The 12904-nt window shown below is 43.3% G+C and overlaps 2 protein-coding genes across 2 annotated transcripts in view; both read right to left on the bottom strand.

Annotated features, from left to right (window-relative positions):
* LOC131406372 (protocadherin alpha-C2) overlaps nucleotides 1–6968 on the bottom strand; it is a 162156-nt gene extending 155188 nt beyond the window's left edge. Inside the window, exon 1 of the mRNA XM_058542278.1 lies at nucleotides 3947–6968. Coding sequence (XP_058398261.1) covers nucleotides 3947–6397 — 2451 coding nt within the window. The 5' untranslated portion in view covers nucleotides 6398–6968. The remainder of the gene's footprint in view (nucleotides 1–3946) is intronic.
* A 2515-nt stretch (nucleotides 6969–9483) lies between these two features.
* LOC131406357 (protocadherin alpha-3-like) lies at nucleotides 9484–12737 on the bottom strand. Its single transcript, XM_058542262.1, is given in 2 exon segments — nucleotides 9484–10234; nucleotides 10236–12737. Coding segments are annotated over 2 exon segments (2505 nt in total). The 5' UTR covers nucleotides 12669–12737; the 3' UTR covers nucleotides 9484–10162.
* Nucleotides 12738–12904: the final 167 nt, after the last annotated feature.

Below are 12904 nucleotides of genomic sequence, written 5' to 3'. Positions count from 1 at the left end.
GCTAACATATGTGCCAAAATTTCTCTACTGTTTATATGGGACGCCTGCCACAGCATGGCTTGATAAGCCGTGTGTAGGTCTCAGCCCCTGAGCGGAACCTGCGAACCGGGCTGCCGAAGCGGTGCACGAGAACTTAACCACTACACCACTGGGCCGGCCTCCCATATCCACTTTTAAAAGCCTAAGTCAAGTGAGTGGAAACTTGCTGAGGTGCAAGGTTCTTACAGCATTAGCCAGGGTCCAGGATAAAAAAGCAGAAAGCAGAGTAAACAGTAATAAACTTCAATAAGCTTTCTCTTATGATTCACTGAAGGGGAGAAAGAAAGTTTTTAAAATCAAGTACAAAATCCTTATTCTACTAATTTTACTTTATATGAGACTACAAAATAGAATTGGTGAGTGAGTAGGAGAGAGAAAAATAAAATGTTCAGAAGATTTGTAATGACAGATATCATTGTAGTAGATAAAAAAGGAAAAAAGATAAAATATTTATTTCAATTCAAGGTTTTCCATAAATGCCCTAAATCCATATCTGTCAGATATTTATAAGTCCCTTATCCATCTCTGGAGGAATATAACTACAGCTAGAACAACTAAAACTTCTCATGTGCAATATCCAGAACTCAATACAAAATTATCAGGCTTACCAAGCAAGAGGCTCATGGGAAAAAATGAACAATAAAAAAAACACACGCAGATGATCCAGTTATTACAGTGATCCAACAGATCACAAATAAACTGTGATTAATGTATTGAAATAAATAAATAATAAAGAATTTCACCAGACAACTGTAATCTATTTTTAAAAGGAAAATTACAATGCTAAAGCTAAAAAATGTCATAATTGAAATTTAGATTCAATTGATGATTTTAATAGTAGATTGAACTAAGCAGAAGAGAAAACTGCTGAAGTAGAAGGTTAGTCAGAATAAAATATCCAGCATATAATAAAGAGACCAAAAATGATGTTTTAAAAAAACAGAGAGGGGCATAGAAGATATAAGAGATATGGTGAAAAGATTTCACACACATATCCCTTGAATTACAGAACAGAAGGTGAGAAAAACATGAGGCAGAAGCAATATTTGAAGACGGACTGCTGAAATTTTTCCTATATTGATGAAAGACATCAAGCCACATAGTCAAGAAGCGTTAAAAGCTGCAAGCAAGATAAAATCAAAGAAAACTAAAACTGAGCATATAATAAAGCTATTGAAAATGAAAAACAAAGAAAACTTATAAAAAGCAGCTGGAGGAAAGGAAAAAAGTCACACTACCTGAACAATAAACCTGACAGCCATTTTCTCAAAAGAAGACTATGGAATGTCATCCAGAATGTGCTGGCAGAAAAAGTAACTACCAACCCAGAATCTGATACTCAGCAAACCCATTTTTCAAAAGTGATCATGAATTAAGCATATTTCTGATATATAAAAAGTTAGAGAATTCTTTACTACCACTAAAAGAAATACTAAAGAATTCTTCAGAAGAAAAATCATCCCAGAAAGAAACAAAAACAAAAGTAACATGCAAAACAATGATGATAATGTAATCTGTACCTAGAATATAAGTATAACTGAAGGGCATAACATTAAAAAAAGTGAGAGCAAGCAAATGGAGTTATTATTCAAGGTCCTACTATTCAAGGTTTTTAACAAGTAAATGATGCTTGTTATAATATCCAGGAAATCAATAAAGAAATTAGTAAAAGAATGTACAACTAAAAGATACTAGAGAGAGAAAATGAAATAATTTAAATATACTAATACAGATGAAGATAAGAAAGAAGGAGGAATAGAAGGGAATTTTTAAGAATTAAAAAAACTACTGCAAATATAATTGACAATAAATTATTTAAAACTTTCCTTTTGACTTCATAAATGAGACAAGGATGCCCACTATTCCCATATCTACTTAACATAGTACTAGTGGTCCTGCCCAATGCCATAAGGCACGCAAAAGATATAAAAGCTATAGCAACTGGAAAGGAAAAAACACAACTGTCATTGTTTGCTGACAGCGTGATTGCCTATATCGAAAAATACAAAGCACCTATAGATAAATAATTAGAATTAAGTAAGTGATTTTAGCAAGTTAGTTGGATAATACATAAATACAAAAATACAACATACATATGTACCATTATTAAACAGAAAAAAAATTTTAACTTAAAGCTGATCTATATAATGATCACAAACGGCAAATACCTAAGAATAAATCTAACAAAAGATGGATAGCACCTCTACACAGAAAATTATAAAATATTAAGAAACATTACAGATTATTTAGATAATAGACTATGCTTATGAATTGAATGACTCATTATTGTAAAGATGTCAACTTGCTTCACATTTCTCAACAGAGTCAACGCAATCCAAATCAAAATCTCACCAAGTTGTTTTCATGGAATTTATATACAAATTTAGGTGGAAATGAAAAAGGGACCATGGCATCCAGCAAAAACTTTTAAAAAGTCATATAGATTAGAACAAAAAAAGACCATGCCTATACAATGGACAATTGTTTTGTAAAAATATGTGGAACTCATTTTTAAGAAATGGTCTTGGTTCAGTTGAATGTCCTTGGGGAAAAATTAAACTTGATTCCTATGTCACAACAAAGACAAAAAAATTCCAAATGGATTGTATATCTAATGTGAACAACAAAACAAAAGATACCACAAGAAATTATCTCCATGACATAAAATCAAAAAGAAAAGATTAATAAATTGAACTTAACTAAAATTAAAAATTCCATTCACTAAAAGACAAAAGAATGAAAGACAAGCCCAGAGCAAAAGAGTGCAAAATCAAGAAAGGGGTTATGCTCAGAATATAAGAAATTTTCAAAAAGCAATAGAAAAATACAACAGAATAGAAGAATAGGCGGGAAACTTGAGTAGCTATTGCACAAAATAGGATATAAAAATGGCCAATAATAATACAGAAAGGAGCTCAACCTCGTTTATAAATCAGGCAACATGAAATGGGAATACTACACCCAGCAAAATGGCAACCAAGTAAATAATCTGACAATGTCAAGTTTGGGAGATGATATAGAGCGATAGGAACTCTTGTGCACTGCTAGTATGAGTGTAAACGGTAACAGCATTTGGAGAAATTGTTTGGCATTATCTATTAAAGATGAAGATATGTACATATTCTATGTTCCACTAATGTCAATCCTAGTTAAATAAAAGAAAAAGTGTATACTTGGTCACTGAAAAATTTACAAATATATTTATAGCAGCCTTATTTGAAACAAAGAGAAGCAATGCAAATCCACAACAGTGGAATAAATAACTCATACTATATTCATAAAATAAAGTATTAGAGAAAAAATAAATTAAATGAACTCCAACAACATATGGCAGTACGGATGATTCCATACAATGAGGAATAAGTAGAGGAACACACAAACACATGCACACACACAACACACTTTGTGCAATTCCATTTAGATAAAGGTCAGGAAACAGGTCAAAATTAACCACAGTTATAAAGTTAAAACTGGGGCTACATTTGGGAGAGGAAAAAAAGGGAAAGTGATTTGGGAGGTGAATTTGAGTGGTATCTGGAATGGAGGTAACAGAAGAATTCACATTTAAATGATTGATTGAGCTATGTTATTCCATCTGTGCACTTTTCAATGTATTATGGGCAAAAAAGAAAATTCTCTCTAAAAAGTTGATTACAACTGAAATAAATAGGTGGAGAGAGCACAACATTTATAATACTAGTTAGACGAATACGCATTGAAAAATGAATATTAAAAACAAAACAACATGTTGCCTTGGTGTCCAATAATTCTAAAATATTTTAGTTAAAATGGGTATGTAAGAAAAAGTAAAGAAATTTAAGTCAAAAAATTTGATTCTGAGAAATTTTTTAAAAAGAAATTGATAGAATAAAACTTCGCATTAAATAAAGAATATTTATAAACTAACCTTTGAAAGGGAATCCCCAGTTGCTGGCTGCTGATCCTCTGTGTCCCTAGGGTCAGGTACACTGGGACTAAAGGCCATGAGGTCGGTCTTGGGCGGCCCCTCCCCAGAACACATTCTCTGGCTCCTCTTCCGTGAATACGACCAGCTCTCCACCGCGCTGGAGCACACCAGCGTGGGCTTCCCCGGCCCGCACGCGCCCTCGGTGGGCGGCGCCGAGCACCGCAGCGCCGTGTACAGCAGCAGCGTGAGCACCAACAGGCTGGACACAGCGCAGATGGCGATGATCAGATACACATTGACGTCCACCAGAGCCGTCTCCGCGCTCAAGGCGCCCGCCGACTCCCGTGACGAAGCCTTTGGCGCCTGGCCGCTCTCCACCAGCGACAGGAGCACAGTGGCCGTGGCCGTCAGCGCGGGCTCGCCATGGTCCTTCACCAGCACCAGCAGGCGCTGGCGCGGCAAGTCCGCCTCGTCCAGGGCGCGAGTCGTGCTGATCTCGCCCGTGTACAGCCCCACGCGGAACGGGCTGCGCGTGCCACCCGCCGCCGGCCGCAGCTCGTAAGACAGCCACGCGTTGTAGCCAGAGTCCGCGTCCACCGCGCGCACCTTCGCCACCATGTGGCCCGCGCCCACCGACCGCGCCACCAGCTCGCTCACCGCGCCGCCCCCGCCGCCCGCCCCAGGCGGCAGCAGCGCGGGCGCGTTGTCGTTCTCGTCCAGCACGAACACCTGCAGCGTCACGTTGCTGCCCAGAGGCGGCACGCCCGCGTCGCGCGCGCTCACCTGGAACTGCAGCAGCTCCAGCTCCTCGTGGTCCAGCGGCTGCAGCGCGTACACCTTGCCGCTCTCCGCGTGCACCGACACGTAGCTCGACAGCGCGCGCTCGCCCACCCGCCGCTCCACCAGCGAGTAGGACACGCGCGCGTTCTCCTGCGCGTCCGCGTCCCGCGCAGACACCGTGAAGATGTGGCAGCCGGGCGGGTTGTTCTCCTCCACGAACACCGTGTACTCGGGCTGCGCGAACGCCGGCGCGTTGTCGTTCACGTCGGCCACCTCCACGGACACGCTGGCGGTGGCCGACAGAGAAGGCGAGCCCCCGTCCCGCGCGGTCACCACCACCTCGTAGTTCGCCACGCTCTCGCGATCCAGGGCCCTGTCCAGCACCAGTGAATAGTAATTCTTGAAGGTGGACACAAGCTTGAAGGGAATGTGGGGCGTCAGGGTGCAGGTCACCTGCCCGTTGACACCGGAGTCGAGGTCGGACACACTGATCAGGGCAATGACAGTGCCCAGTGGAGCGTCTTCTCTGATTGGAAGTGACAGGTACTTGAATTCCATTACTGGGACATTATCGTTGGTGTCTTCAACTTCCACCATAACTGTACAATGGCCAGAGAGTGGGAGCTGTCCCTTATCAATGCCCTCTACAAGAATTTCATAGGATTTGCTTTCTTCAAAGTCGATATATCCCTTTACCACAATTTCTCCAGTAACTGGATCTACGTGGAACCTGGATTTCACATTTGGTGAAATATCAGTTGAGAATGAATAAACAATGTCCCCATTCAAACCTTCGTCTAAGTCTGAGGCGTTAAGTTTAATTACCAACGTTCCATTAGGAACATTTTCTGGTAATTTCACCGCATAGAGTGTTCTGTCGAAAGCTGGGGCGTTGTCATTGGCGTCCAGCACTTTGACGAGTAACTGAACGGTGCCAGTCAGCTCCGGTTTGCCTCTATCAGTGGCCGTGAGCACTAAAAAAATCTCCGGAGCTTCTTCCCTGTCTAAAGATTTCCTTAATACTAACCCAAGACGTTTTACCCGCTCGTCGTCGGACGGTTTTTCCAAGGAGAAATACTCACTGGGGCTCAGTCTGTAAGTCAACAGAGCGTTCTCCCCGATATCTGCATCGGAGGCGCCCTCTAGTGGAAACCGAGAGTCAAGCCGCCTGGATTCCGCGATAAACAGAGTCTTTTGTGTTCCGGGGAACAGAGGCGGATTGTCGTTAATGTCCTTCACCTCCACCTCCACATGGAAGACGTGCAGCGGCCGGTCCACGATCAACTCCAGGTGGATGCTGCACTCCGCGCTCCGCCCACACAGCTCCTCGCGGTCGATCCGAGAATTCACAAACAGAATGCCATTCTGCAGATTTACCTCCAGAAGGTCCCCGCTGCCTTTGGACGCCACCCGGAACAGGCGCGGCACCAGCTCCGCCAGCTCCAGCCCCAGGTCCTGCGCGATGCGGCCCACGAAGGTGCCGTGTTTGGCTTCCTCAGGGACGGAGTAGTGGACCTGGCCGCTCCCGACCTTCCAGGCTGCGAGAAGCAGAAGCGAGAGCAGCAGACGCCGGGATTCCTTCCCGCTTCCCCAGGAAAACTCCATCTCAAGTGCGCAGTGTTTTGTTCTCATTAAGGGATCTTGTGTCAAAATCAAGAGAAATCTGACCATTCAGTCCAATGCCGCTGCAGCCTCCATTTTTCAGCGTCGGATGGTGGATGCCGCTTCTTTACAATAATAATAGAAGGGAGTTTTTCTTTTCCTCTGTCGGGTCAATTTTATGGTAAGAGCGACATCATGTGGCTCCAAACCGTAAGTATTGACTCTGGAAATCCATACTATGCTATAAACTGCTAAGTCTTAATTATTCTTTCAGCCATTCTGCACACTTTCACCGCCTTTGGAGAATAGAATCACATTTTGTACCGCTGATTTATTGAGTGCGATCCTTAGTTTCACTACAGGGGCAGCTTTCATTTCAGTGGAAATCCTTTTTTCATACAGGTTTTAAGTATTTACAGAGATGCAACTGTAGGTAACATACACTTTGTAGAGACACACTTGTAAAGTGTTGGTTAGAAAAATTCATGACAGATTTTTTTGTGTTCCTGAGAATGCGGGAAGGTTGTTATTAATGATGACAGGCTCTTCATCTTTGGATTTCATATTCCTGGTGTTGAAGACTTCAGAGAACCCATCTCTAGAGAACCCCTGATTCTAAGAATAATCCATTGAAAGGGTACTTTGCAAATGTTCAAAAAAGGAAGCAAAGACCATCAGCATTTAATTGAAAGTCTTCCTTAAATCATCTAAGGGCTGAAGGTGCAAGGAAGCTTTAACAGGAAGCGGGATGTTGTGAGATATAACTTGTGTGGAAAGGTATTCCAAATAATTTTATTCACTGAAACACATTCACCTCCCACGAGCAAGACTGGTATTCTCATTTTGTCTCTTATGGTTTAGAAATATTTGCCTGTTCTCCAGTGTCTAATATACCTAAACTTCTATTTTCTCCAATGGTGCTCACATATTTTTTAGTCAAAGTGGACAATTTCCTGCTTCCAATAACATTTTTCACTTAACAAACATACTCATTTCATCACCTGCCTAAGTAATAGCCATCATTCCCAAACTCTTTGTGACGCAATTTCCCCCATTTTATAACCATTTAAAACTTCCTTGACCAAAGAAGACTTTCATGATTAATCCAGTTTGGCAGGCAAAAAACTTTCCTTTTTTTTTATAATTTTATTTATTTATTTTTCCCCCAAAGCCCCAGTAGATAGTTGTATGTTATAGCTGCACATCCTTCTAGTTGCTGTATGTGAGACACGGCCTCAGCATGGCTGGAGAAGCGGTGCGTCGGTGCGCGCCCGGGATCCGAACCCTGCTGCCAGTAGCAGAGCGCGTGCACCTAACCGCTAAGCCACGGGGCCGGCCCTTTACTTTCTTTTATATATGATGGCACCCAGATTTAATCACTTAGGCCATTTATTACATTGATTTCACTTTTGTAAGCGTTTGGGTATGACTTCTTTTTTGAAATATAAACTTTTAAAGAGAATAGCTGTGTCTTAGTAGTTTAATAGCTCAGAATACTTACCTAATATTTGCTGAATATTTATCTAATAGAACAGTTTGGTTCTCTTCAATTGTCTAATAAAATGCATTAAATTAAGGTGGTTGCATAGCTAGTCAGGAAAATGTGATGTCTCAGCAGCCTCTATAATTTTCCAAAGATACAAAAATATTTTTCCTTAGACTTTGCCCTAATTGAGATCTATTTCAATTTCCATATTGAAAACCTGTGCTTGGCTTAGTTTTCATTCCAGTTTTTGGCAGTCGTGATCTTTGAGATATCCTTAGTTTTAATGGTCAATGAAGAATTCCCAATAAATAGAGCACAATATATTTTCGTGACATAAAGAAATTTAATACAGAAAGACATGATGGTAGCTGTTTTCAAACTTTCTTTGCCTCTTATGTTCATAAACCTTTCTCCCCCATGGTTGTCTAGGACAAAAAAAAATCAATCCAGTGAAAATAGCTTTAGGCTGCCATTCTATGAAGAGCCACAGTCACCAAAATAATTTTTTTTCTGAATTAAAATACAAATCAGAGTAGTTTCACTGTTTGAGGACCTGAACTATAGATTTCTACAAAATGATCATAGGTGTCAAACACACTGGAAGAAACTGAGAAGGACTCCCTGTCTATTTATTTTTCAAAATAATTAAATGCATAGATGAGGAATGCAACAGAACAGAAAAGATGTTTATTTGGGAACTATTCAGTATTCATCTGGTATAGCAGCAAGACATCTCTAAAGAAAAAAACTCAAAATCTTTAAAATGTCTTATTAGCTGAGAATCTTGCTAGTCGAGAATTTGAAGAGGAGAACTGGATTTAAAGACTGAAGTCTCATATCCTGGAAGACAAAAACTTTGTATGACCCTATTATTTACAATAGGATGAAAATGAGGCCTAATAAAATAGTGAACTGAGTTTGGACATGCTGTGGCTCATACTTGATGGACAGTGGGCAGCAAAGGAAAGTGCCAGAAAACGGAAATGAAAGTGGAAAAATAGAGGATTCTCTCTCTATTTTTTATGTTAGATGCCCCCACAATGTCACTGAGTATTAACCAGGTTTCAGCAAGGAAGCTTGAACAAGGAAGTAGGAGGTTGTAGTATACGACTTGTGTGGAAAAGTATTCCATATAATTTATACACTGGAACCCATTTACCTCCCAGGAGCAAGGTTGGTATTCTCATTTTGCCTCATATGCTTTAGAAATAGCTGCCTGTTCCCCAGTTTCTAATATGCCTAATCTTTGGTTTCCAGTGGCAAGGAAATTTGAAGGAGAGTCCAACTATTTGCTAGGGGAAATGACCAAATACCAAATAGGGGAATGACTGAAAAATAATTTCACTTGAATTTTATTTGGTGCCAGTTATTTAAAGCTTTGTACTTTCTACACGACAAATTAATAAAGAGGTTGGTATTCAGAGGAAGGTCACCAGTAATGACGTTGACTTACTGAACTTCTCGACATTAGCATCCTTAATACTGTATGCAAAAGAGATTAATGATTAAGTTTTGCTAGTAGAATAATTTTTAAATTAGATATACAGTATAATTCTCAACAAATTGTTCAGAAGGAAAATAATAATTCTTAACAAGATTCATAATATTCTTTCAAAAATATATTTTCTAAATGATGATATAAAGGAAGTATTAAAATTTTACTTTCTATTGATTTTTTAATGCTTACTAATAAAAGTAGTGAGAAACTGAAGAGGAACAAAGGTACAATTCTAAAAGCAATAAAATTGTTATTCTGTTTTTGTTGTTGTTGTTGATTTTTACCCAACTGGGAAACTAGTAACAATACACAGTATCACCAAATATGAGCACAAGGACTAGAACAAATCATGTTCAAGCAGAAAGGAGGAACTGAGACTCCAGATAAATGAATAAGGGAGTAAAAGAGGCTCCATAAGAGATAACAGGTTTACGAAGTGAACATTTGAAACTGAAGATATAAAAGCATAATAAAAAGGGAAGGGAGAGCATTTAAGGCGAACTCATAAAATTTACCAGTGACATCTGGACCAACATCTGGTAGGAATTCCAAATGAAAAGTGGCAAAAGCTATTGAAGTATGTGCAGGGATTAGTACACTTAGTAGTTGTTAGGAGTCAAATATTGTAAAAAATGCAATTCACCCAGAAAAATATATTTAGTTTCTATTCAGACTTTTAGCAATGAAATAATCCTGCTACTGCATCTACTAACACAAAAACGAAACCACAGTGTGGTTCTCGCTACTTATTGCTGATCCGGTTCAAAAACATTAGTCACAAGAAATTCAAACATTTTAACCACAAAACCAGTACCTGGAAAACTCTAATTACCAAAAACATAATTAACTGTTAAAATGTTTCCAAAGGAGTAGAAACATTGATGAACAAAAAATAAAGACATTTTCGAAAGGATGAAAAAAATATTACTCACTTTGGCAGAAAAATCAACACCCACATCCAGCTGCTCTTCCATACCTCCGCTAACGGGACCCGGAGGAAGGCTGGGGCTGAAGGCCATGAGGTCGGTCTTGAGCGGCCCCTCCCCAGAGCACACCCTCTGCCTCCTCCGCTGTGAATACGACCAGCTCTCCACCGCGCTGGAGCACACCAGCGTGGGCTTCCCCGGCCCGCACGCGCCCTCGATGGGCGGCGCCGAGCACCGCAGCGCCGTGTACAGCAGCAGCGTGAGCACCAACAGGCTGGACACAGCGCAGATGGCGATGATCAGGTACACGTTGACATCCACCAAGGCCGTCCCCGCGGCGCCTGCCAACGCCCGGGACGAAGCCTTCGGCGCCTGGCCGCTCTCCACCAGCGACAGCAGCACGGTGGCCGTGGCCGTCAGCGCCGGCTCGCCGTGGTCCTTCACCAACACCAGCAGGCGCTGGCGCGGCAAGTCCCCCTCATCGAGGGCGCGAGTCGTGCTGATCTCGCCCGTGTACAGCCCCACGCGGAACGGGCTGCGCACGCCACTCGCCGCCGGCCGCAGCTCGTAAGACAGCCACGCGTTGTAGCCAGAGTCCGCGTCCACCGCGCGCACCTTCGCCACCACGTGGCCCGCGCCCACAGACCGCGCCACCAGCTCGCTCACCGCGCCGCCCCCGCCGCCCGCCCCAGGCGGCAGCAGCGCGGGCGCGTTGTCGTTCTCGTCCAGCACGAACACCTGCAGCGTCACGTTGCTGCCCAGAGGCGGCACGCCCGCGTCGCGCGCGCTCACCTGGAACTGCAGCAGCTCCAGCTCCTCGTGGTCCAGCGGCTGCAGCGCGTACACCTTGCCGCTCTCCGCGTGCACCGACACGTAGCTCGACAGCGCGCGCTCGCCCACCCGCCGCTCCACCAGCGAGTAGGACACCCGCGCGTTCTCCTGCGCGTCCGCGTCCCGCGCAGACACCGTGAAGATGTGGCAGCCAGGCGGGTTGTTCTCCTTCACGAACACCGTGTACTCGGGCTGCGGGAACGCCGGCGCGTTGTCGTTCACGTCGGCCACCTCCACGGACACGCTGGCGGTGGCCGACAGAGAAGGCGAGCCCCCGTCCCGCGCGGTCACCACCACCTCGTAGTTTGCCACACTCTCGCGGTCCAAGGCACTATCCAGCACCAGCGAATAGTAATTCTTGAAGGTGGACACCAGCTTGAAGGGAACATGGAGAGTCAGGGTGCAAGTCACATGCCCATTAGCACCAGAGTCGCGGTCGGACACGCTGATCAAAGCGATGACGGTGCCGAGTGGAGCGTCTTCTAATACAGGTAACGATAGTGATTTGATAACCAACTCAGGTACGTTATCATTGGTGTCCAAAATTTCCACTAGAACCGTGCAGTGATCTGCCATTGGGGGATTTCCTTTATCTGTCGCTTCTACCTGGATTTCATATAACTTAGTTTCCTCGAAATCTATGTTACCCTTTACACTGATGTATCCATTAACCGGGTCTAAGTGGAATTTCGACAGAGTATCTGCTGACATGTCTGTATTGAAAGAATATACAATGCCCTTATTTATTCCTTCATCCAAATCAGAGGCGTTAACAATCACTACTAGGGTACCGTTTGGTGCATTTTCGAATAATTTGACTTTGTAGACCGTCCTCTCAAACTCGGGGGCATTGTCGTTTACATCTAGAATGGTGATCTTTAGTTGAGTAGTGCCAGCGAGCTGTGGTTTCCCACCATCGACTGCCGTTATTATTAAGTGATGCTCAGGAGTGTCCTCTCGATCTAAAAGTTTTTTCAACACGAGTCCAAGGGATTTAATTTCCTCATCATTACTTTTAACATCCAAGGTAAAATATTCATTGGAGTTAAGACTGTAGGTCAACAGTGAATTTACTCCGATATCTGCATCTGCTGCGCCCTCTAGCGGAATCCGAGAGCCAGGCGGCCGGGATTCGTAAAGAAACAGATTTTTTACGGCCATTGGAAAAACCGGCTGGTTGTCGTTAATGTCCCTCACCTCCACCTCCACATGGAAAACCTGCAGCGGCCGGTCCACGATCACCTCCAGGTGGATGCTGCACTCCAGGCTCCGCCCGCACAGCTCCTCGCGGTCGATCCGAGAATTCACAAACAAAATGCCATTCTGCAGATTTACTTCCAGAAGGTCCCCGTGGCCTTTGGACGCCACCCGGAACAGGCGCGGCACCAGCTCCGCCAGCTCCAGCCCCAGGTCCTGCGCGATGCGGCCCACGAAGGTGCCGTGTTTGGCCTCCTCGGAAACCGAGTAATGGACCTGGCCCCTCCCCGCCTCCCATAACGCGAGGAGCAGAAGCAAAAACAGAAGACGCCGAAATCCTGGCCCTTCTCTCCAGGAAAACACCATTGCAAGCCTTTTCCAAATATTGGGTCCCTCTTGCATCGATCCAAAATTAAAAAAAATAATTTGAGTTCCTTATTCTTCATTTCTTAAATAACCTTACCATGGCCGTATTTCATAGATGGTGAGGAAATGCAGGATCTGAGTACGTAATGCTTACTGTATTTCTTTTATCGTCCAAGACCTTGTGGTGGACAGCGACATCATGTGGCTAAGTATTAAACACCATGTGTAAGTATTAAATAAATGTGTTTTTCTTTTCCTTTTCCTTCGTTTGA

The sequence above is a fragment of the Diceros bicornis genome, chromosome 1 (assembly GCF_020826845.1).
Source record: "Diceros bicornis minor isolate mBicDic1 chromosome 1, mDicBic1.mat.cur, whole genome shotgun sequence".
In the NCBI taxonomy this organism is placed as follows: Eukaryota; Metazoa; Chordata; class Mammalia; order Perissodactyla; family Rhinocerotidae; genus Diceros; species Diceros bicornis.
This window is presented reverse-complemented; position numbering and strand designations above follow the sequence as displayed.